The sequence below is a fragment of the Mercenaria mercenaria genome, chromosome 13, assembly GCF_021730395.1.
Source record: "Mercenaria mercenaria strain notata chromosome 13, MADL_Memer_1, whole genome shotgun sequence".
NCBI classification, from domain to species: Eukaryota; Metazoa; Mollusca; class Bivalvia; order Venerida; family Veneridae; genus Mercenaria; species Mercenaria mercenaria.
In genome coordinates this window covers 32,201,062-32,226,642 of record NC_069373.1, presented here as the reverse complement: position 1 = coordinate 32,226,642, position 25,581 = coordinate 32,201,062, and the positions used below count along the sequence as shown (strand labels likewise).

Genomic DNA, 25,581 nt, shown 5'->3' with positions numbered 1-25,581 from the left:
TATTTTAAATAGACAAGACATATAACAATTAAAACAATACAATGTAATCTCTGACTGAGCCTTTTAATAAGCTACTGATAACAAGTACATTAAATAGATATCTAACTGAAAAGGTAAAATAATTTATGACCACTGAGTACTCATAAATAGTCCTTTGTACCCCCTCAAAGGTCCTTAGTGCCTCCTAAGCGGTCCTTTGTGGTCTTCAGTGGTCCTTAGTGGTGCTTATTGATAAACTGAAAGACTGCCGGAAATCGCCGTCAATTCAGAATAGAACAGAATAAGATTAGGGGTTTATTATACAAGATATATTTTAGTTCTCCAACGCCTCCAAAAGCTCATGTAGTTCATTTCTTATGGTGATCCGCATAGATCACGTGACAGCAATTATTTACATAAATTAAAAATGGAGGACAGATCGTGATTCAACGTAAAATATTTTCATCCATCCGTACTGGATTTTCTTGATTTTCGTACTGTTTCGAGACATTCCTGCCACAATGTCTGAACTAAACATTAGCTCCCTCTCCGTTGAGGAACTTAAAACAGAACTAGGACGTTTGCAGCAGGAATTAACAGAAACAAACCAAGAAAAAATCCGAGCGGCAGAATACGGATTGGCCGTCCTTGAAGAAAAGCATCAACTCGAGAGCCATATAGAAGAACTCGAGACTGAAAAAGAACACATCAAAACTGAACTAGAGCATGCCAAAGAGGTTAGTGTTCTCAAAATTACCTTGAAAATGAGATTTTAGATGTGTCATTTTAGGGGTATTCTCACAATGCTAAACTTCTGAACAGGTCCCACTCCCTGAGTAATGATATGTTTTTAACAGGTCTAGTATATTGCCCGATTGGTGCATCATGCACCGATCGGTGTATCATGCACCAATTGGTGTATTCAACAATACACCAATCGGTGTATCAGCTCAGAAAATTAATAAACTGACCGTTATTTCATGTGTATTTGATATTTCCGCATCATGGGAAAAACAAAAGAACAACCCTCCGAGGTAAAGTTTTCTAATTATTTCATTCTTTTTGAAATGTATAAGGTAACGTAATGATAAAACACATTTACATGTACTACTTACATATTATTTATTTTCGAACGCAACAATTTCAGGGTTAAAAAACACTTTTGTTTATAATTTCTCAACACTACTGCAGCATGTGTTCCGCCATATTGATACCTGGGTATTCTGAGTGATTTCCCTTTGATTCTGCGCCAGAACGCTCGAAAAATCAGTATCTGTCCGAAAAATATGCTAAAGTATGGTGTCCAAAAAATGACATAAACCAAAATATAAAATCACCGCAAATTATTTGTTAAAAAAGTTTTCTATGCAAGTGCTGTATAACCTACAAAATAAATTAATAAATGCACTCATGATATTGTGATAGTGCATATTTTAATAGACTGAATACCATGGAAAGAAAGTCAGAAAAGGACACATGTCACTAAAGCCCGTGCTAATCTTCACAGAGGGCAGATAGATATAGACAACTAAATTGAAGATCGGTTTAAAAGGAATTCAAGCTATAGATAATTATTAACCAAACTGCTTGATTGATTTATATAACATAATGATTTATATCATTCATAAAACCATCATGTTACTAACTTTGATATCACTTGTTATTGATAATACAAATGTTAAATAACTTTGAACGTTACGGGGTTCCAAAACTGACACTGTGTAAACTTATTTCTTATTTTATTATGTCGCTACAGGTACACCATACATATTCAAGGTAATACACATGTCAATCAAATTTTGGGATGCTGGGAAAATTTTGTAGCTTTATAAGCGTAGATCCGAATCCAACATGGCTGCGATTGTATAAAGGCAAGGAAATTTGGGTAAACTCACTTTTGTGGGGGTATTTAACTGGTGTTCGCTTACCTGTCAATGAATTATAATTATGTAACAGTGCATTCAATGTGAAAAACGCAAGAAACGCAGCAGTCTGTCGGAAAAAATGTAATGGCGACTGAAAATGGCCGATGTCATCAACAACATGTGAATGTATCGGAATGCGGTTATTTCCGGTTCTCCAAATATTTTGTTTTAAAGTGGCATCCTACGTGTTGATACACCGATTGGTGAATTTCTGAATACACCAATTGGTGCATGATACACCGATCGGTACATGATGCACCAATCGGGCAATATACTAGACCTGTTTAATGGCACTGTACATACTTTCCAGGGTTTTCCCTCGGGTTTTTTATTTGGGAGTCCATGGACTCCCATGGCTGCCAATTTAAGGGTCCCTAATAATTTTTGGGGGTCCACAAATTATTGATCTTGAAAATGGACATTATTACTAAAAAAATTTATCCTAAAACCGAATGAACTTGTATCTTTTTAATTTAGATAGCAGCTGATTCAGTATTTCGGAATGGTATCTTTCAAAATGGCATGAGCTTCTCAATTCAGACTGATAACAAAAGGTGTGACAGTCTTTTTGTAATGATCAAATAGCTAGTAATTACCGGCAATTAAGTGTCAACTCGTGTCAATTATGTTGTTCACAGTTTGATCTTAGTTAAAGATAATACTCGATCCTTAATTAGTATCATAATTTTTGTGATTTATTAATATTTTTTCATCAAAATATTTTAAATTTATATGAAATTAATTTTGTTTAATAAAAAAATAAACCATTCGATCTTTTACGGAACGTAACGGCAATCTTAGATTTTAGTGGTGTCAGTTAGCGCGGAGAGTAGTTTCCCTTTACCAAAATGGCGAACATCGGTAACAAAACTTGTTTTGAAGTTGGAAAATCGTCTATACCTGTGTATAATGAGCACCCACGATTCGGGGATGGTCCCGGTGGTAAAAAGCTGCGCATTTTACATGGGTATCTGCGCAAAGGAAGCTTCAGTGCAAAGGAGTTTCGTGACCAATTTTGCGGGTCCAGTGGACGCAGAGGCACTACAAAATGCGAGTCCAAAGCAGTCAAAGCGCGTCAGGGACGCAGAAAACCTGCGTCCGGGAAAACCCTGCTTTCAAACTTTTTACTCTTTCTTATTCTCTCAGCGCATTTAACCTGGCAATTAACTTCAGTCAGTTGAAGATGGCCAGTAAACTGGAAGAAGAAAGAAGAAGAATTTTCTTTCTGGATGTGTGAAATACTGTCTGCCCTATAAAATTTATACAGAAGTTCAGAACTACCAACCTGTGATTCCTCTTGGATACTTTGTGACATTCTGTTAGTTAACTCCTAAGATAAATTCTGAATTAGGCAAAAGATCAGCTTCAGAGACAGTGATTAGGTAAGGCTGCACATACAGTAACAGGGCCTCCACTGGGTTTTAAATACTTTTCGCCAAATTTAAAAAGCTGGAGCCACTTTTGAGCCAAAGTTCTGAGCCATTTATTTCTCTCAGTTGGCTGTCATAGTGTGCATAGGGAAATTAATTATTGTAAATAATTACATTTAATAGGAATAGTAATGCTTACTGTAAAAGTAAATATTAAATAAAATGTCCAGTTTCTCAATTTAAAGTAGATTAAATTTAAACTGTCATGAGATTTCTACAATCCATACTGTCTTATTTACATTATTTTCCAAAGTTTCTGAACATTTTAAAGAAATTTAATAGTCAGGATACCAATTGTGTCCATTGACATTGTGGTTTTGTTTTCACACCCATGTTAAAATCTTGATAATTTTTAACTGATTAAATTAATCTTCATTATAATGAGTGAAATAAAAGGTTTTTGACTTGCACTAACAAATTAGAAAATTATCTAAAATATTAGCAGAAATTAAAATGATTAGTAGAGTAAGTGTACTCGGTTTCGCACAGTTCACGGTTTCGCACACCAAAGAATTTTCCGTTTCTTGTAATGAAATACTTGCCAAGAGAAATTTAAACTGGTGAAATCAAGGGACCAGGTCTCCTTTTGAATGTTCCTATAGTTTTCTAAACGACAAGCAGGCATCCTGATAAAAGACAAAGATATATAAAAGTGTAGTAAAAGTATCACCCAGACAGTATAAAATTAGACACCACTGAGGGCACCTCGCTTGTGCATGGTATAGCGACATCATTATGATAATGACAGCTAAAAATACTGTTTCTACAGAAGTATCAGTGTTGTGCAATTTCGATTCAACCAATATCCGTACTGTACAAAGAATTAGAGAATTTTTAGTCATGGTGTGCGAAACCGGGTACAAATATGTCCGAATAATGGGTCATTTTCTGGCTATATTGGAGAGCTAACAGTGGTGAGCAGTTACCACATGAAGAATAACCTAGTGCATAAATAAAGAGCCATGTATCTATTCTTCTGCCTGAAAATGCAAAATAATAAATTGCTTCCACATATTTCAGTTTATTTCAAGAAGTGTGTAAAAAGTGTGCGAAACCAGGTACACTGACTCTATGTATCTTTTGAAATTATTAAAAATTTGTCATACAACTGCATGTCACAAACACATGTCAGTTTTTTTTTGTGTGTAATAATCCAAACGCATTAAGTATGCCGTCATTGTCGTTAATTTTGGTGAATCCTCGGCATACTTCAAATATACAAGTTGGTAGATGTTTTTATAACTGATTATCAATTCACACATGTTTACGCAATTATCTTCTCAAAGTGACACCCAACATAGCTGAAAACATCAATAGCTGAATTGACAAATACTCCGCCTAGACTGTTTTTCGATTTTATTTACAACCAGCGCCTAGGTAAACATGTGTATCGAGAACCAATTCTTGATTGCTTGTATCATTAAGGGAAAAAAACATGAACGACCCCGAAAGTAATATGCACCACTCATTTTCGCCAATTCGCAAAATTTAGCGCCAAATTCTTAGAATTATCGCAAATGGCGACATTAATATTCGACAGCGGAGGCTCTGCAGTAACGTAAGTGCAGTAACTGTAATATACAGGCTGTTCACATTGCCTGATCTGGCTTAAAAGCCCAAATGAGCTGTTATTGCCCAATCGGGCTTAAATTTATCAAAAGAAGTGTGAAATTATAGCCAAATCACATGTAATGACTTGACGTTGATTCTTGAAAGTCCTAAACTTTGTACATTTGGACTAAATAAGTACATTTAAGAGAAAAAAATCAGTCGATACCATCAGGGATCGAACTTTAAGTCTTAGCGGTCGCTAACTTGTGAAATTCGAATAAGAATAAAAAATGCGAGTGGAAAATCATGGCACTCGAATATTTTCGTGATCACGTTCGAAATTCAAGGAATTCCACTCAAACTGTCCTTTCCTGTTTAAAACCTCCTTTGGGGTAGTTAATTTACCGATAATCACGTGACCGCTTGTAGACACTTGTCGCTTTATACAAATGTAATTATCGGATATCGAAGTAAGCGGCTAGACAATATTTGTTTTCGTTTTGGTCGATGATTTGCAAACTTCTGCGGAAGTGGAGAGGAAAATAACAAGTTTCTTCGTGCAGAAAAGGCCCATGGAGACCGAAAATGCTAGCACGATAGGGGCAGTGATCTGAAAAAAATCCATAAAACTTCGAGTCCAGTCAATCGTCCAAAAAATCATATTGTACTTTGGTTCATATCGTACTTTCAAAACCAGAAAGTCCCCGCTTGTCCGGACCGTGAACTTTTATATGAAACCAAACAACAGCAAAACAACTTAATAAATTTAGCACATACACAGCTTTTAAATAATTGCTAGTGGAACTCATCATTTTGCTAGTGGAAAAAAATGACACTAGTGGGAAAAAAATGTTAAATTCGATCCCTGACCATGTAAAACGTCTTTGAGTTGTTTTGGAAAAAGAAGTGTAAGATGCTGTATCACATGGTCTAATAATTGGGAAAATAAAATTAATGATTCCTCCTAGAATAATCAATCATTGTTATATTGTAAACGATTTAAAACCGAAGACTTTCATAATGTAGGTTTAATATTGGCTTCTTTGTGCACAAGTAATAGGTCAAAAAATTTCACTTGTATATTAACTGAAAGTGGTCTTGTAAATGCTATGTCTTTTAGCTGAGTTATTGTGATTGCTCGATGTCGGCGTCCGTCATCTGTCTGTCAACATTTAGCTTGTGTATGCGATAGAGGCTGTATTTTTCAATTGATCTTCATGAAATTTTGTCAGAATGATTGCCTTGATGAAATCTAGGTCGAGTTCGAATATTGTTCATCTGGGGTAAGAAACTAGGTCACTAGGTCAAATCAAAGAAAAACCTTGTGTATGCGATAGAGGTTGTATTTTTCAATTGATCTTCATGAATTTTGGTCAGAATGATTGCCTTGATGAAATCTAGGCTAAATTTGAATATGGGTCATCTTAGGTCAAAAAATTGGTCACTAGGTCAAATCAAAGAAAAACCTTTTGTATGCGATAGGGACTGCATTTTACACTGGATATTCATGAAAATTAGTCCGAATGATTGTCTTGATGAAATCTGGATCAAGTAAGAATATGGGTTACCTTGTGTATGCAATAGGGACTGCATTTTACACTGGATCTTTATGAAATTTGATCACAATGTTTGTCTTAATGACTTCTAGTTCAGATTTGAATCTGGGTCATGTTGGGTCAAAAACTAGGTCATAGCTTGATAACACTTAAGAGGTCACATTTATAACCATATCTTCATGAAATTTGGTCAAAATGTTTATATTGATGTTTAAAGTCCTGGATGATTTCGAATGTGGGTCGCGTGGGGCCAAAAACTAGTTCACTAGGTCAAACAAAGGAAAAGCTTGTATGCACTCTAGAGGTCACTTTTTTCATTCTTCCTGAAACTGTCAGAATGTTTTTAGCTCACCTGTCACAAAGTGACAAGGTGAGCTTTTGTGATCGTGCGGTGTCCGTCGTCCGTCCGTGCGTCCGTCCGTAAACTTTTGCTTGTGACCACTCTAGAGGTCACATTTTTCATGGGATCTTTATGAAAGTTGGTCAGAATGTTCATCTTGATGATATCTAGGTCAAGTTCGAAACTGGGTCACGTGCCGTCAAAAACTAGGTCAGTAGGTCTAAAAATAGAAAAACCTTGTGACCTCTCTAGAGGCCATATATTTCACAAGATCTTCATGAAAATTGGTCAGAATGTTCACCTTGATGATATCTAGGTCAAGTTCGAAACTGGGTCACGTTCCATCAAAAACTAGGTCAGTAGGTCTAAAAATAGAAAAACCTTGTGACCTCTCTAGAGGCCATATATTTCACAAGATCTTCATGAAAATTGGTCAGAATGTTCACCTTGATAATATCTAGGTCAAGTTCGAAACTTGGTCACGTGCCGTCAAAAACTAGGTCAGTAGGTATAAAAATAGAAAAACCTTGTGACCTCTCTAGAGGCCATATTTTTCATGAGATCTTCATGAAAATTAGTGAGAATGTTCACCTTGATGATATCTATGTAAAGTTCAAAACAGGGTCACGTACCTTCGAAAACTAGGTCAATAGGTCAAATAATAGAAAAACCTTGTGACCTCTCTAGAGACCATATTTTTCAATGGATCTTCATGAAAATTGGTCAGAATTTTTATCTTGATAATATCTAGGTCAAGTTCAAAACTGGGTCACATGAGCTCAAAAACTAGGTCACTATGTCAAATAATAGAAAAAACGACGTCATACTCAAAACTGGGTCATGTGGGAAGAGGTGAGCGATTCAGGACCATCATGGTCCTCTTTTTTTTTTATGGAATCTTTGACAAGCACTAATCTTGGTCATGTGGGGTCAAAAACAAGGTCTCTAGGTCAGATAAAAGAAAATACTTGTTTACCCACAGGATTGTTGGTCCAATCTTAATGAAAATTGGTCAGAATATTTGTTTATAAGAAATCGCTAGGTCAAACATGTTTACACTGTTATGGTGTGTTTTTCAGGTGAGCGACCAACGGCCATCTTGGCCCGCTTGTTTTAAACATGCCACTACTATTAACTCGAATTCTCCATAGCCTGCAAATAACTGGAAGCAGCAGCAGCTACCTGACCTAACGACTCATTCTTTATTTAACTTAGCGCATCATATATATGTTTATAGTGAATTAAAAGTGTGCTGACTGAATCTACTCTTGATAATCAGATGGTATCTGAGAGTGGCGAGTGTGTGCTTTTTGAAAGCACTTTAAATACGACGCTTTCGTTTTCCCCTTCACCATTGTTCACCTTCAGGTACATCTGCTAGTAGGTCTGACATGTATTTTTACACATGCTGTAGACATGTTTTTATTAGAATTGATAAATCATGCTTGGTCTTAATTGTGGATTGTGGCTATGGGCCTGAAATGTAAGTTAGATCTTCCCCAAACTTTGTAAGAAGCATCTTACTATTGACTCCTTTCAGATGGTTTGGTCCATGTAAGGGGCAGTCAGAGCTGAAAATAGAAAAACATTTTAATTTTAGAAAAAATCTTCTCATGAAATGTCTGATGTATCCTCACTAAACAAAGGTCTGTAGCATCCTTGAATAGATTTGGCCCCTTTTAGCGATCACTAGCAATAAAAGAAGAAACATTGAAACAACTTTTTATCAATAGCTGCTTGATGAATTGTCAACAAACTTGGTTGACAGCATCATTGCATGGACCTTTCAAATTTGTATGATTTGTTTTGCATGCCCCTTACAGCAACTGCAAGTGCTAGAAATAGAAAAACCTTTAAACAGTTTAGACCACCACTAAACTGGGTCTGTATACATGATAACTATAAAGCATCCCTAATAGCGGTTCTTTTGATCCGTTATTGGTGCCACCAGAGCTAAAATTGTGGGGGGATTATATTAGAAACAATTTTTCTTGAACCTCTGTTTTGATCTTCACCAAACTTTTTCCATAGCACTGCTGTAAGGACCTCTGGGTTATGTTAAAGGCAATGACCTCTAGGTTTTGAGTGAAAAAAATATCTTTAAATTTGAAGTTTGATCATATAATGAACTTCAGAATATAACTGTTTGTAAACTACTTTATAAATCAAGGGAGAGAAAAGATGCCTGAGTCAGGAATCGAACTCGGACCCCCGTGGCAATAAAAACTTGCCAGCGGTCTTCACCATTACACCACTAAGGAATACGTATTATATAACAGTCATAAAATATAGGTATTTGTAATTACAGTAGTTTACCTGGAGTAAAGTGTTACAAACCATTTTCAATTTTGAATGTTAAAATTAGTGATTTAAGCAGCTAATTAATATAATCTGTCAGTAATTAAATTTTAAGGCTTTGAAAGCCTTTCTCAAGAAATATATATATAGCATAGATTTCCTTATAACTTTTTATGCCCCCAAAGGGAGGCATATAGTTTTTGAACCGTCTGTCAGTCTGTCCGCAATTTTCGTGTCCGGTCCATATCTTTGTCATCGATGGATGGATTTTCAAATAACTTGGCATGAATGTGTACCACAGTAAGACGATGTGTCGCGTGCAAGACCCAGGTCCGTAGCTCAAAGGTCAAGGTCACACTTAGACGTTAAAGGTCATTTTTCATGATATTTGGGCGTGTCCGGTCCATATCTTTGTCATCCATGGATGGATTTTCAAATAACTTGGCATGAATGTGTACCACAGTAAGACGTGTCGCGTGCAAGACCCTGGTCCGTAGCTCAAAGGTCAAGGTCACACTTAGACGTTAAAGGTCATTTTTCATGATTGTTGGGCGTGTCCGGTCCATATCTTTGTCATTCATGCATGGATTTTAAAATTATTGGGCATGAATGTGTACCACAGTAAGACGTGTGGCGCGCAAGACCCAGGTCTGTAGCTCAAAGATCAAGGTCACACTTAGACGTTAAAGGTCATATTTCATGATAGTGCATTGATGGGCGTGTCCGGTCCATATCTTTGTCATTCATGCATGGATTTTAAAATAACTACGCATGAATGTGTGGCACAGTAAGACGACATGTCGCGCGCAAGACCCGGGTCCGTCGGTCAAAGGTCCTAAACTCTAACATGGGCCATAACTATTCATTCAAAGTGCCATCGTGGGGGGCATGTGTCATCCTATGGAGACAGCTCTTGTTCTTTCTTTTTTGTTGTCATATGATTTGGAGACTAGTGCCTTTAAAATGCTTCCACTTAAACCCTTTTAGGGGCATCTAGAGCAGAAGATAGAAAAAACAACTTACATTTATCATGATCTACTTGAAATATCTTCACATAACTTGATCTGTAGCATTCTTGGATGCATCTTTCTGTAGTTTATTCAGAGTATGCCACTGGAGCTAAAAGTAGTAAAAACCATTTAACAACTTCACGTTATTAACCACTTTATGGACCAAACTTGTTCTGTAACACCTTACTTAAGTTTGTTAAGTGATTACACATTTTAGGGCAGTCACAATAAAAATTAGAATTTTTAGCTCGACTATTCATAGAATAGTAGAGCTATTGGACTCGCCCATGCGTCGGCGTCCGCGTCCGCATCCACGTCCGCGTCCCGATTTGGTTAAGTTTTTGTATGTAACATGGTTCGCACAGGTCCTTGAAAGTCCTTGAATTTGATCCTAAGTCCTTGAAAAGTCCTTGATTTTTTTCTTCCAAAAATCCCCTGAAAAAGTACTTGAATTTTGAAAAAAAGGTAAAAAAGTCCTTAAATTTTGCTAAAAACGGGGGTGCAATCGTATTGTAGGGGAAAAATACAAAAAATAAATAATAAATAAGTCAAAACGAGCGAAAAAACGGTGTAAAATAAAAATACATGCACACCCACGGAGGGAACGCTAGTTGAACACCGTTTCGGTACGGAAGTTAGATACGGAATAGCGATTTGCACAACGTTACAATATTATGCGCAAGGTCATTGTAGCGTGACTTATCAACAACAACAATGAGTGGCCCAAAAAATAAATGTAGTTTCGCCAATAAATGGCTTACACAGGATGATTATTCATCGTGGTTAAAGGAGTTTAAGTCAGACAAGCATAAGTGTATGTGATAAACTCATTGATGTCGGAACTGTGGGAGAAAGTGCGTTGAAATCACACGCGAAAACAAGAAGTGAAGTCCCTTGAGGACAAATTGAAAACTAGTCTTGAGAGCTTGAAAGACTTATAAGAAACATGTACTAAGTATATGTATACAGGCAATATAGCTCATAAAAGGTAATCCCACTGAAGATCTCATAAAGGTTAAGATATGCTATTGTAGCTTATGGAAAAATAAAACTGTTCTGTAACTTTTCTTCTGTCATAATGCCTTATGAAGAGCCTAAATGGTTTTGTAATTTAAGATTTAAAGCGATTAAAATAGTCCTTGAAAATCCATAAAAAGTCCTTAAAAAGTCCTTGAAAAGTCCTTGATTTTTTTTTGCCAAGTCCTGTATGAACCATGTGTAAGCTGGTATCTCAGCAACCACTTGTGGGAATGGATTAAAACTTCACACACTTATTCACTGTGATAAACTGACTTACATTGCACAGGTTCCATAACTCTGTTTTGCTTTTTTACAAAATTATGCCCCTTTTTTGACTTAGAAATTTTTGGTTAAGGTTTTGTATGTAAGCTGGTATCTCAGTAACCACTTGTGGGAATGGATTGAAACTTCACACACTTATTTACTGTGATAATCTGACTTACATTGCACAGGTTCCATAACTCTATTTTGCCTTTTCACAAAATTATGCCCCTTTTTCAACATAGAAATTTTTGGTTAAGTTTTTGTATGTAAGCTGGTATCTCAGTATCCACTAATGGGAAAGGATTGAAACTTCACACACTAGTTCACTGTCATGATATGACATACAGTGCAAAGGGTCAATAACTCAACTTTGCATTTTACAAAATTATGCCCCTTTTTCAACTTAGGAGTTTTTGGGTTAAATTCTTATATGTAAGCTGGTATCAGTACCCACTAATGGGAATGGATTGAAACTTCATACACTTGTCCACTGTCATGAGCTGATAAGCACTATGCAGGTTCCATAACCCTATTTTACTTTTTTACTAAATTATGCCCCTTTTTCGACTTTCTTATTCATTCAAGCGACAAGGCTGTTAAATAGTCGAGCGTTGCTGTCCTCCAACAGCTCTTGTTAATGAAACTGCTCAATGGATGTTCATCAAACTTTGTCAGAAGCAAGTTTAAGATCTGCCACTTGAGCTCCTTTAAGCCCCTTGTTTAGTTTATTTCTTTCATTGATTTGGTATGTATTGCTAATTAGTCCCCTACTGGTTGAAAACCAGTTTTGGGGACTATAGGAATGCTCTTTTCCGTCATTCCGTCATTCCGTCATTCTGTCATTCCGTCATTCCGTCCGTCCGCAATTTCGTGTCCGGTCCATAACTCTGTCATCCATGAAGGGATTTTAATATTACTTGGCACAAATGTTCCCCATGATGAGACGACGTGTCATGCGCAAAACCCAGACCCCTAGCTCAAAGGTCAAGGTCACAATAGGAGGTCAAAGGTCAACAGGGCTTTTTTCCTGTCCGGTCCACAACTCTCCCATCCTTGAAGGGATTTTAGTATTACTTGGCACAAATGTTCCCCATGATGAGATGATGTGTCGTGCGCAAATCCCGGACCCCTAGCTCAAAGGTCAAGGTCACAATTGGAGGTCAAAGGTCAACAGGGCTTTTTTCCTGTCCGGTCCATAACTCTCCCATCCATGAAGAGATTTTAATATTACTTGGCAGAAATGTTCCCCATGAGGAGACGACGTGTCATGCGCAAAACCTGGACCCCTAGCTTAAAGGTCAAGGTCACAATTGGAGGTCAAAGGTCAACAAGGCTTTTTTCCTGTCCGGTCCATAACTCTCCCATCTATGAAGGGATTTTAATATTACTTGGCACAAATGTACCTCATAATAAGACGATGTGTCATGCACAACTTTCAGACCCCTAGCTCAAAGGTCAAGGTCACACTTAGCTGTCAAATGTTAACATAGCATGAACAGGGTCTGTTTCGTGTCCGGTCCATAACTCTGACATTCATTAAGGGATTTTAATATTACTTAGCACAAGTGTTCCCCATGATGAGACGACGTGTCATGCACAAATCCTGGACCCCTAGCTCAAAGGTCAAGGTCACAATTGGGGGTCAAAGGTCAACAGAGTTTTTTTCCTGTCCCGTCCATAACTCTGCCATCCATGAAGGGATTTTAATATTACTTGGCACAAATGTTTCCCATGATGAGACGACGTGTCATGCGCAACACCCAGTACCCTAGCTTAAAGGTCAAGGTCACACTTTGAGATCAAAGGTCAAGAGCATTTTTTTCCTGTCCGGTCTATAACTTTGTCATGCAAAGCAGGATTTAGATATCAGTTGGCACAAATATTCCCCTGGATGAGACAACATGTCATGCGCAAGAACCATGTCCCTAGGTCTAAGGTCAAGGTCATATTTAGAGGTCAGAGGTCAAATTCAAGAATGACTTTGTACGGAACATTTCTTCTTCATGCATGGAGGGATTTTGATGTAACTTGGACCAAATGTTCACCACCATGAGGCACCCTTGTTTTTAGAATTACGTCCCTTTGTTGTTACTATAAATAGATTTTATTGTAACTTTTTTATTACGGGCAGTAGAGAAAAATCGAGACCACTTTTCTGTGGTACAGCATGCATGTTACATCCAATTTTTAGGTGTATTTTGACCTATCTCTACCTGGTAAAGAGTTTCTTGTGGACTTATATTATTATTATTATTTTTTTTTTTTTTTTTTTTTTTTTTTTTTTAAGGATTAATTTCCCTTTGTTGTTACTATAAATAACTTACATGATAACATTTTTATAATCAGCCAAAAAAAATTCAATATGAAAACAACTGTGGGTTTTTATATATGCACATTTTAATCCAAGTGTGTTGTTATAATGTTATAACATATTGTATATGTAGTACAATATTGTTTATACATCATTGACAGATATCAGTTCATTATGTTATACTGCAGTAGAAAAAATTAGGTGCCTTCCAGTAGGGGACTTTGTATTGCATGGCAATACTTCATTCACTTGTTTAAACATGTCTCCATATTTTACAGACGCTCAGTAAACATCAAGGGATTTTTAAGAAGCAAAATGAGAGCGGCATCAATCTGGAGGACAGTATCATTCGCGAGTCAGTGTCAAGGGAGCAGGGGTATCAGGAAAACATACAGAGCCTTGAAGTAGAACTCAAAACCTGCAAACAGAACCATGAAAGGCTCTCCTCTGAACATACTGTTATGGCAAACCTGGTGTCTGATCTACAAACAAAATGTGATCAGCTGGAGGATCAGAGAAGACAGTTGAAGAGCGAGTTGAAAGAGTACAAGATCAGAGAAAACAGAAATATTGTCGACTATTCAGAATTGGAAGAGGAAAACATATCTCTGCAAAAGCAAGTGTCTGTGTTAAAACAAAGTCAGGTAGAGTATGAAGGATTAAAACATGAAAAAAAGCGATTAGAAGAAGAGTTGGATGACCTGAACATGCAGTTAGATGAAAGTGTGTCATTGAAAAAAATAGTAGATAAAAATCTTGAAGAGGCACTGAATGCATTGCAAGTTGAAAGGGAGCAGAAACATGCTTTGAAGAAAGAACTTGATGCTAGATTAACGCAGGAGTCAATGTTCAATTTGAGCAATTTAGCACAACTTGGTGGCCTCAGTGATGGTTTGAAACTGAATAATCATGAAGGTGAAGGAGATGAAGAAGATCAACATCCAGCACTCAAGAGAGTAGAGGCAGATTATGAACATAAAGAAGAAGGTCAACCAAGGAAAGGGCCAGGCAAAGTCAATGATATTCTTAGTGAAATTCAACAAAATGAAGTTAAGAAATTAGAACAAATGCTGGAGCAGAGTGAAGAGGAGAAAATAGAACTGCAGAGAGCATTAGACGAAGCAAAGAAATTAATTGAAGATACACAGTCTGACCTTATTGAACAAAAAGACAGAGCAAATCAGTTAAAAGCACAAATAAGTGCTGCTTTAGCCAGTGGGAGCCTTGATTCATCCCCAGATAGTGATGTTACAGATTATTTAGACCAACAAATTGCAAATGAATCAGATCAAGGAAAGAAAGCTTTACTCGAAATGAAGAAAAATTTGCTTATGAATGAAAAGAAATATTCCTCAGCTTTACAGCAGATCAATGAACTTCAGTCTGAAATCAGTAACTTAATGGACAAAAACAAGCAAGGAGGTCTTAAAGAAGGTGATCCTGCCGTAACAGAAATTCTTAATCAACTTCAGGCTAAGGTCAAGCAATATGAAGATGTTATAAAAGACATGAATAAAGACTTGAAAACATTTACAAAGATTGCTGGAGAATCTCAAGGTTCCTTAAATATGACACAGGAAGAAATGTTGAAAGTTACTGAGGAATTGGCACAGTTGTATCATCTTGTTTGTGAAGTTAGTGGAGAGACACCAAGTCGTGTGATGCTTCAGCATGCCAAAGCCATTGACAAACTGTCAAAACAAGACTCCAGAGAAGGAAGTGAAGAACAAGGAGAGAAAGAGGAGGGAACTGCTGAAAAGGAAAGTGGTAAAAAGAGAAAATCAAAGCCGAAAAAGAGCCCGGTTGAAAGTTATGAGAACTCTGTGAAGGCTGATGCAAATTCCTGTCAAAAATTAACTGAAACCATTCTTGACCAGACAAAACATTTGAAAAAATCTGTTGAGCATTTAATGGAAGTTTCAAGAAATAGAACAGACGACAATGAACAGTCAGATGCTCAAGAATTACAAGAACAAATTGTTAAGTTGAAAGCAATGTTGTCAACAAAGAGGGAACAGATTGCAACATTAAGAAGTGTTCTCAAAGCCAATAAATCAACAGCTGAATTTGCTTTGGCTAACTTGAAACAGAAATATGAAAATGAAAAAGTAATTGTAACAGAGACAATGCTGAAATTGAGAAATGAACTGAAGGCTCTTAAAGAGGATGCAGCCACTTTTGCTTCTCTGAGAGCCATGTTTGCGCAGCGCTGCGATGAATATGTCACCCAGCTTGATGAATACCAACGCCAGCTTGCAGCTGCAGAAGAGGAAAAGAAGACCCTTAATTCTCTTCTACGAATGGCTATCCAACAGAAACTGGTGTTAACACAGAGACTAGAGGACTTGGAGTTTGACAGAGAGCGACGGAACATGCGTCGACCGCAAGGGGGCGGCGGTAGAAACAAGTCTGGCGCTTCCAAAGTAAGTCACTACAATGATGAACAGTCATATAGTGGGCGCTATGGGGGAGGCAGACACCATAACTATCAAAACCATCATAGCCATTCAAATCCAAGACGCGACTATTAGAACTTGATTACTCCATTCCTGCAAGTACCAGTTTATTTTGGGGTAAGTCCTGAAGTCCGCTTTCCCTCAACACATAATCCTATACTATGTACATATCTGTAGAGCGCTGAGGTTTGTTTTCTCTTTCGGATATATTCACATCTTCTCATTGGTAAACGGCACACTCCTCCTTGCTTGCTTTGGCAGTTGGTTCACAATCAGTTAAATAACCCAGAAATATCTTGAGTAGAATAGAAAAACTTAGTTCCTCAAATTATAGTGGTACGTTTTAAGTGAAATTAAAAAGTAAAATAAGAGTAAAATTTTAAGTGTCTGGGAAGGGTTTCTTTATATTAAGTTAAATTGTTCAGTGTATTTACATTAGCATAACGATTCAAGTCTTTTTGGACAGATCACCTATAAACCTTTTAACGATACTGGTTAAGACTACACTCATAACTAATAGATCTATGATATATGTAATTTTGTAAAAATTTTGGTGTCAGAGTTGTTTGCATATAGAGATGGGAAAGCAATTTTACAGTATAAACATTTTACCAGGTATTTGGGGGCATGCTTGATAGACTTAATTCACAGTAAAAACAGGTATGTATTCATGTAAAGGCTTGTTACACGTGTATCAAGGAGCTTGCATATAGCCATTAAAACACCCACCCTTAGATATCATCTTGCTGACCCTCAATGAAATGTTTTATATTGGTATAGATAAAACTAAAATGCTTTTTTTGGGGTGGGGGGGGGGGTAAAATTTGAAAACTTGCAGATTTTGTTTGAGTGCTTTTGGTAAAAAAAAAATAAATAAAAAAAATTTAATCCTTTTTTTTTTTTTACAGGTACTGTTTAAGCATTGATTTATTTATAAGTGATGTTGTGATGAGTTCTGTTCTTGTGCAGTTCAAACTGAAAGAGGAATTCAAGTATATCATCAGATTACACAGAAAAAAACAAAAAATAAAAATGTTAAATGAATCTCTAAGGGTGGTACTACTGTTACACAGATTACATACATACTAAATACACATGAAGGTATAAAATAGTGGCCTTGTCAACAGCCAGTGGTCATTTCTGATATTTGGTACTTTAACAATGCATTCATTTCTCTCTTTGTGCTGAATTGGAAAACTTTCTGCATGACACTGTTCATTTGATACTTTTAACTTAACACAACTAACACCTCATTATTAATGGACTAACCTTGGGAACACTTATTTACACGGACTGTGCTATATATGGCACACTCACTTAGCTCAACAGGAAGAGCACAGATCTATGGATTGTACGGCCCATGAATTTGATCCCCTGGTAGCGCACATGTTCTCTGTGACTATTTGATGAATGACATAGTATAGGTCAGAAATCATTAAATTTTGTCCTCCACCTCTGATTTGTGTGGATAAGTTGGCAATTATTTGCAGAGAACAGGTTTGTACTGGTACAGAATTCAGGAACACTAGGTTAACTGTCCGCAGTTACATAACTGAAATACTGTTTGAAAAAAAAAAATATATATATATGGCATCAAGAACAACGGTGGCATTAATTATTGATTCATACAGGAGGCAGTCAGTGCTAAAATTCCAAAGAAACAAAGCTAAATTTATAAATTATGAACTTGTTTGTTTTGGTAAAGTATTTATAAATACCATTATATCTATGACTAGTATCTGATAACTGAATGATTGACATTGAAGTAAAAGGAGTGTTAATTAATAAATACTACACTGTATTAACATTTTTGGAAATGAATTAAAGGATTGTACAAATACCACCGTACATTCATGATGTACTATCAGCTTAAGGGGAAAGGAAGTTTTGGCCTGTTTTCAAATTTTTTTTAGATAATACAACAAAATTTATAAAGAAATTTAAGATTTGTATAAAACTGCTTGATATTAAGTCTTTTTCCATGGAAGTTTGAATAGTTTGGCCATACAACATACAGTACTTATTTAATAATGAAGTATACATGTTGTCTCAAAAAAAGAATTTTTTAGTCATCATTAGATAGTGTAAATTTTGTGGCAGGTACTTGAGTGTGTGTTTAAGTGGGTTTAAATTAAGTCAGTTTCACAATGTTAAAGTTCTGCTTTGGTCATTATTCACACCTTTGGTCACTGTATCATCAACTTAAATTGCAGCCTAGGTGTATTTAAGAGATGCAAATCTTTATTCATGTCAAGTCAAGCTGAAATACACATTGAAACTTCACGATAATGTTTAGTTCAGTTTTTGAGATGAATGCAGTGTGAAGTGATTTAAATGTTTTAAAATAAACTCTGCTCTACAATTTACCACAACAAAGTCAAATCTCTGTGTACCATCATAAATATGTTTTATATATTTTATAAAGGTATGTTAAAAACTTACAAATTATCAACTTATCTTAAAGAAATTTATCCCTGATGAATGGCTGAACTAGTCGGTTTTAGTAAAGTAGAAAATGAGTTAATTACTCTTGGTGTTTGGTTTATGTTCCTCTTTGTACCCCCCGACAACAAAGTTGTAAGCGGGGGGTATACTGGTTTCCTTTAGGTTTAATTCTCTGAAGATGTTTAAGATTTTGGCAGAAATATCTTTCTAAATTCTTGTCCTTACACAGGTCTCTAATAGTAATAGTCCTTAAGTTGTCAATAATCATAAGTGGGTAATGCTCTTTTTTTGTTGAGCCCGCTGGGGGTGAGTTCGACATAGTTGTTAATGGTGGTTTGGTGTATGTGTCTGTGTGCATTCGTCCGAGTTTGTTCAGGCTGTAACTTCTTAAATAACTTGGCACATATGCTTGCCTTAATGACACAGTGTGTCGCTTGCAAAAACCAGATTGGTAGCTTAATGGTCAAGGTCATACTTTTGAGGTCAAAGGTCAAAACTCTGTGCTGTTTTGCTTGTCTGGGCTGTAACTCACCCATGCATGGAGAAATTCTTAAATACTTTGGAACAAATGTTTGCCTTGATAAGATGATGTGTCATGTGTAACAACCAGATTGGTAGCTTAGAGGTCAAGGTCATACTTAGAGGTCAAAGGTCAAAACTTGTTTTCCTGTCCGGGCTGTAACTCAGCCATGGATTTAAAAGTTTCTTAAATATCTTGGCACGATTGTTTGCCTTAATGAGACGGTCTGTCAGGCGTATGTAGTTAAAAGGTCAAGGTCACACTTTGGGGTCAAAGTTAAAAGTTGATACAGTTTCTCTTGTCTGGGCTGTAACTTAGACATGGATGGAGATGTTCTTAAATAACTTGGCAGAAATGTTTGCTGCAATCAGTTCTGTCACTGCCAAATAGTATCATAAATATTACCGGGTAGTCCTTTGACAGCTTGCGGGCTTGACATGTTGCCCGCGGCCATCTAGTTTCTTCTTAAAACTCCAACCAAGTTTCTAATGTATCTGTTAAGCATCTATGTTACATGCTTTGGTGGTTATGTTGACATTTTTTATATGAAAATAATTCTAGACAATATTCCTCCTCTTTTAGTGCACTATTAAAGTTTTATAAGGCTTTAAATTTTGTGTTAAAAACAGATGAAACAGCTGTCCAGATAAAAGTTATGCATAATAATGGTTAGAAAAGGGCTTCTTTTGATACTGCACATGAACTTTTACAATTAGAGCCATAAATGTGGCAGTCACATATTAAACAAGGGCGTTACAAGCTCTTAACTGCAAGGCGTTGCAGCAAATTTGCCATACAAGATAATATGTATCTGATTTGACAGTACAATCATTACTGATCATTATATATAGTTCAATAGATTTGTGTTGTGAATGGGTATTTCATCAGTTGAGTGTACAATTATTGATTTCAGTAATTTTATAAAAGGATAGTCCACAGACAATCATGACCTTTGTATAGGAAATGATTAATCAGTGAAAATGCTCTCGGATTGTGAGAGGGTAAGGCCTAAAAACATTCTTTGTTTCCAGTAATGTGCTCAAAAAAATTAGGGTAGGTAGGTCGGATTTCTTTTTTTTTTTTTTAAATTTTTTTTTTTAGTTAAGGGAGACTTTTTATCCCCCGCCGATAAAATCGGGAGTGGGGTATTGAAATGGTGTTGTCCGTCCGTCCGTCCGCAGCCATTTCTTAGTAACTACTTGGTAGAATTTCATGAAACTTGAAATAAACATGAACCAACATACTGCGATGATGCCCATCAAGTTTTTTTTTTGATTGGTCAATTTCCCTCAGAGTATTGCTTGATTTAATGAAACATGTCCGTCTGCAGCCATTTCTCAGTAACTAACAGGTTAGAATTCATCAAACTTGAAATAGACATGAACCAAGATACTGTGACGATGCCCTTCAGTTTTTTTTTTCAATTGGTCAATTTTCCATATAGTTATTGCCCTTTAATTGTTTAAAAATCCACGGATCTGTACATAACAAACCAACCAATTGGAAGAATTTCATTAAACTTCTTTCATTCTTTTCCATGAGCATTTATTATAAACATGTGATGTTGTGTACCTACACCTGGTCACCACCTTACCTTGGTCATCCCCCTCCCCCCCCCCCCCCCCCCCCCCCCCCCCCACCCCAATTTTTTTTTTTTTTTTTTTTTTTTCATTTTTCGTTTTCTATCAATATTTATAATCAACATGTAAACTGTTGTATCCTCACCCCACCCAAACAAACCATTCATTTTCTTTTAATTTGATTTTGACTAATGAAATTATTTGCACCTTGGTAACATTCTTAACTTTTTGCTGGATATATTATTTTGCTGTTCCTCAACTCTGACCCTTTAGGCGGGGGATTCCAATTAATCGAATTTGCTTGTTCAGAAATTATTTTTGTGTCAAAAAATGAATACAAATAAGGGGGTTATGCCTTTAGAGCATCAGTAAGTTGATTTCTAACATCACCGGCCATGTTTAAAGCATAAAAAGTGCAGTTGAAAAAAATTTTCTCCAAGGCCATGAAAACAATTCGGGTCAGGCCAGAAATTTAGGGTAGGTCGGGATACCGGAAACAAACAATTTTTTTTATGCCTAAAACATATTCTGTTCAGAAAAATATTTCTTCATAGCTATTGACTTTATTTAAAACCGGTTTCTGAATAAAAAAGTTTAGTAAAACGTATCAAGTTTTCAGTCTCTTGACAAAGCAGTCTTTCAAGCAAATGATATATTGACTAAACAATACATATGTTTGAACATGGACTAGCATTTCTTCTCAGTCAGTTACATAAGATCTATGAAAATATTATACGTTTGTTTTTAAGCCCCACAAAGGAAGACATGAAGTAATCACACTGTTTATCAGTTCTTTACCTCTTTTTACTCAAGCACCTGATGTCACGGCCATAATGTATATGATTCAAAGGATTCCAATGAACCTTTACACAGAAGTGAAACATGATGAGCTGTGTGGGTTAGGGGTGTGCAAGTCAGGTTTGCACTGTCAAGGTCAAGGTGACAGGCAAGGATCCAAACCCAAAACCCTCCCCCACAGACCAGAACACTATACTTCACAGGCATTTTGTTACTTTTGGGTGACATATCATAATTACTATTTAAGATTGGCACAACATGTTAATTGGTTGGTGATCAAGAAGGTTAAAAGACCTAGCTCTTAATTTAGACTGACATACGTGATTTTTAAGATTAATGAGGAATTGTTGGGGATAAATAGGTAAATTTGAATAAATTACTTCAACTTTGGCAACATCAGCAAAATAAGTCCAGTATGCTCTAGATACCTTTTGTTAAGAAAATTTAATGGAGAGACTTGTTGATTAGCGTTTGAAGTGCATTTAGCTCGAAGCTCATTGTTTTTGCCATAACTGATGGCAGCCAGATGGATATATATGGTACTCCTAAATTTTTTGAAAGATGGCTCATAATTATATAGGTGTCAATCTAGAAATGATTTTACTTAGAAACTTAAAAATCAATTGATGGTCATGACATAGTAAAATTGATATGCTGACAAACAATTTTTTATTCCATACTGTTCATTATATGTTATTAAGCATAAGACAAACAGCTGCAATTTTGGAAGGATTAGCAGCTTGTGTAGACCAATAATGGAAAAGTTTTAAGGGGGAAAAGATATAAACCAGACATATGCCACAAATATAATCGATCTGCCCAGAGTTGTAATTATAAAGAAATGCCTCATCTTTGTTAAAGTGATACACATCAGTAAGCCCCCTGGTATATTAGTTGAATAGTTTAGATGAAAGGCTCTTTCAGTCATTTCCTCAAAAATTAATATCACAGTAGATACAACTTGAATATTCCATATTGTTTACTGTTTCTTCTTAAGTGGATTTAATGTAAATGATGGGGAATATATTTTCAGTGAAAAGATACATCCCAAGGAGACTGTGGTAGGTAAAACCATTTAAAATGGTTCTCTGCAAGACCTTTTCAATAATGAGGGCAAATACCACAAGGTTAATCTAGTTTATTAGGGGAAATAGTTTATAAGGGGAAATGAAATTGATTTTGGATTTGTGTTTTATTAAGGCAACTTCTGTCACTTTAAAAAGAGAGTGAAGAACTTACCAGATACATTTGGATTTGACTAGCTGTTGGTTGTAGGGGAGTGGGAGGTGGGGTGACTAGCTGTTGTTTGTAGTGGAGTGGGAGGGGGGCGGTAGGGGTTTCTTTGTCTAGATTTTTCAGTAGTTGGACAACTTTTGTTCTGTACTTTTGATTTTACTTTTCTTTTTCTTTGAACATTTTCAGGGTCGATTCTGTCCAGTTTTGCGGAGTAGAAACAGTGAAACATCTTAATGGACCACATACAACATTAACACATTTTTCCCTGTGTATTTTGTTTGAATGTGCCTTGGAGAGTTCAATTTCTCATTGTACTGTTGATAGTATCACACCTTTGTCATTGTGGATGGTGTTTATTCTCGATTCATTTTTGCAGAAACACTAAATAGTAGTAATTCTATGAATAGCCCAACTGATAAAAATTATTTTAAATACAGTCATGTTAATTGTGTAAACAAATCCCCTTAGCAGTTTTTGATGGGACTTTGATACAAATATTGTGGTAATCTGTAAATTTATGGTGCTCAAAAGAATTTTAATGCTTAGGTGCTTTGTTCTTGCTCATTGTATCAAAGAAGGCATTGTGGTCAGTGTAAATAAGAAATTAGCATATAATTGTTGGGTATGAGGTGTTTATTTACTTTTAGGAACAATGCTTTTCATTCCCTGGAAGTTGCTCCAGTTCCCGAGCTAACAGTATGTATCTTGTACTTTTATAGCAAGCTTTTACATTTTGTAATCACGTACATCGTTCTTTGTCTTACCTCTGAAGTATTCTTAAGTTATTTTGGTTCCTTATTTTGATGTTTTGCCAGTTTTAATACTTTCATATTTATATTTTCATATTGTGTACTGTCCTCTGAAAGGTGTTGTCATTTTATTTGCATTTTATCAGTAGCTTTTACTAGTATTTTTAAAAGAGAGGTCACATGATCTTAACTGAGGTAGACATAAACATTTGTTTCCAACTGTCCAGGCTCTTCTGTGTTTCACAAGAAATTGCATGTCCTTTTATATTCCATCGATGCAAATATTACAAAATTAAGATTCAGAACTACTGTGGATTTGCAAGTTCTTCAATGTTACTTTACATGTTTGAAGATGGTAAGATTAGACTAAATAGTAAATTTAAATGTTAAAAGTAAGTACGATGTCGATTTTGCAGATGTTCTGAAAGCAGAAATAAGTAATATATCCGTTAAGCCCAGAAATGATAAATGTGCAAGGCAAATTAAGGCCTTACATATGTAACGGTGGTTGTGCCATTTGAGAAATTTGATTGGCCCGCCTATTTTCATTGGTAATATAAAATAACTTTTTTGGAGTCTTGGTCTGAAATTCTCACATCACTAAGTCACTCTTGAGTATTGATATGAAACAATCTTGCATCACTCGGTCATTCTGGAGTCTTGGTCTGAAATTCTCACATCACTTAGTCACTCTTGAGTATTGATATGAAACAATCTTGCATCACTCGGTCATTCTGGAGTCTTGGTCTGAAATTCTCACATCACCTAGTCACTCTTGAGTCTTGGTATGAAACATTCTTGCATCACTCGGTCATTCTGGAGTCTTGGTCTGAAAATTCTTGCATCACTAGGTAGTTCTGGAGTCTTGATCTGAAAATTCTTGCATTATTCAGTCACCCTTCTGAAAATTCTGGTATCACTTTAATAGTCACTCTGGTGTCTGAAACATTCTTGCATTACTCGGCCATTCAGGAGTCTTGGTCTGAAACATCTTTCCATCGCTTGGTCATTCTGCAGTCTTGGTCTTAAACATTTTTGCATCATTTGGTAGCTTGTCTCACTTGCAGGGTTCTGCAGAGGATCAGAAATGGTGGGGACACAATCATGTCCCTTTGGTATAAAAAATGTGGGGACATTTTCAAAATCTTTGGGACAACAACTTTACTGTTTGTCATTGAAATTTATAAGATGGTAACATTACTAAAATTGAAGTCTTTATTGTAGTCCAACCATTGATACACTTTAAATCAGCTCTTCTGAAATTTGGGATCACTTTCCTTTTTGGCTTCATCCAAACCGTTTTCGTGGTTTGATTTTGTGAAGCAGTTTCAGTTTTGGAAACAGTATGGAACGACTGATAAATTTTAAGCAGTCAAAGGACACACTTTCAATTTCACCTGCCGAGACAGTAGATGGAGAACAATTAACAACATCGGGTTCGTGTGGTCTATGGGGCTTTTTATGAAGCGGCATGAAGTACTAGGCCATTAATCATTAGACTGCAGATACAGAAATGTTGTTGATCAAAATGATGTTTTTGTGGGAAACTAATGTTCGGATAGTTCACACTCAGTTCTGGTCGTCCCCAAATTTTCGTTAGGCGACAACTGATGCTTCTAGAATTTTAGTGTGACATTTATAATTTTTACGCTAGATTCCTGCGATATCAAAGCCTCGGCAGAACCTGCACTTGGTCACTCTGTTGTCTTTGTCTGAAACATTCTTGCATCACTTTATCATTCTGCAGTCTTGGTCTGAAACATTCTTTCACCACTCGGTCACTGCGGAGTCTTGGTCTGAAACATTCTTGCATCATGTAGTCACTCTGCATTCTTGGTCTGAAACTCGGTCCCCCATCTCCAAATTCTTGCATCACTTAGTCACTCTGGTGTCTTGGTCCGAAATATATTCTTGCCTTACTTAGTGGTTTTGCAGTCTTGGTCTGAAACATTCTTTTATCACTCAATCTCTCTGATGTCTTGGTCTTAAACATTATTTCATCACTTGGTCTCTCTGGTGTCTTGGTCTGAAACATTTTTGCATCACATAGTCACTACACAGGAGTCTTTGGTCTGAAACATAGCATCACTCGGTCACTCTGGAATATTCTTGC

The 25,581-nt window shown here is 36.3% G+C and overlaps 1 protein-coding gene across 9 annotated transcripts in view; it reads left to right on the top strand.

The window, feature by feature from the left end:
• The first annotated feature begins 388 nt into the window (after window positions 1-388).
• LOC123528984 (protein bicaudal D homolog 2-like) overlaps window positions 389-25,581 on the top strand; it is a 35,131-nt gene continuing 9,938 nt past the window's right edge. For 3 of the 9 annotated variants that reach the window (XM_045309115.2, XM_045309116.2, XM_045309112.2), the window contains exons 1-2: window positions 389-716; window positions 13,963-16,107. In XM_045309115.2, coding sequence (XP_045165050.2) covers window positions 501-716; window positions 13,963-16,107 — 2,361 coding nt within the window. In that variant the 5' untranslated portion in view covers window positions 389-500. Of the gene's footprint in view, window positions 717-13,962; window positions 16,258-16,755; window positions 16,801-23,366; window positions 23,416-25,581 lie in introns of all 9 variants that reach the window. The other 6 variants (XR_006682062.2, XM_045309110.2, XR_006682063.2 and 3 more) reach the window with 5 other exon arrangements.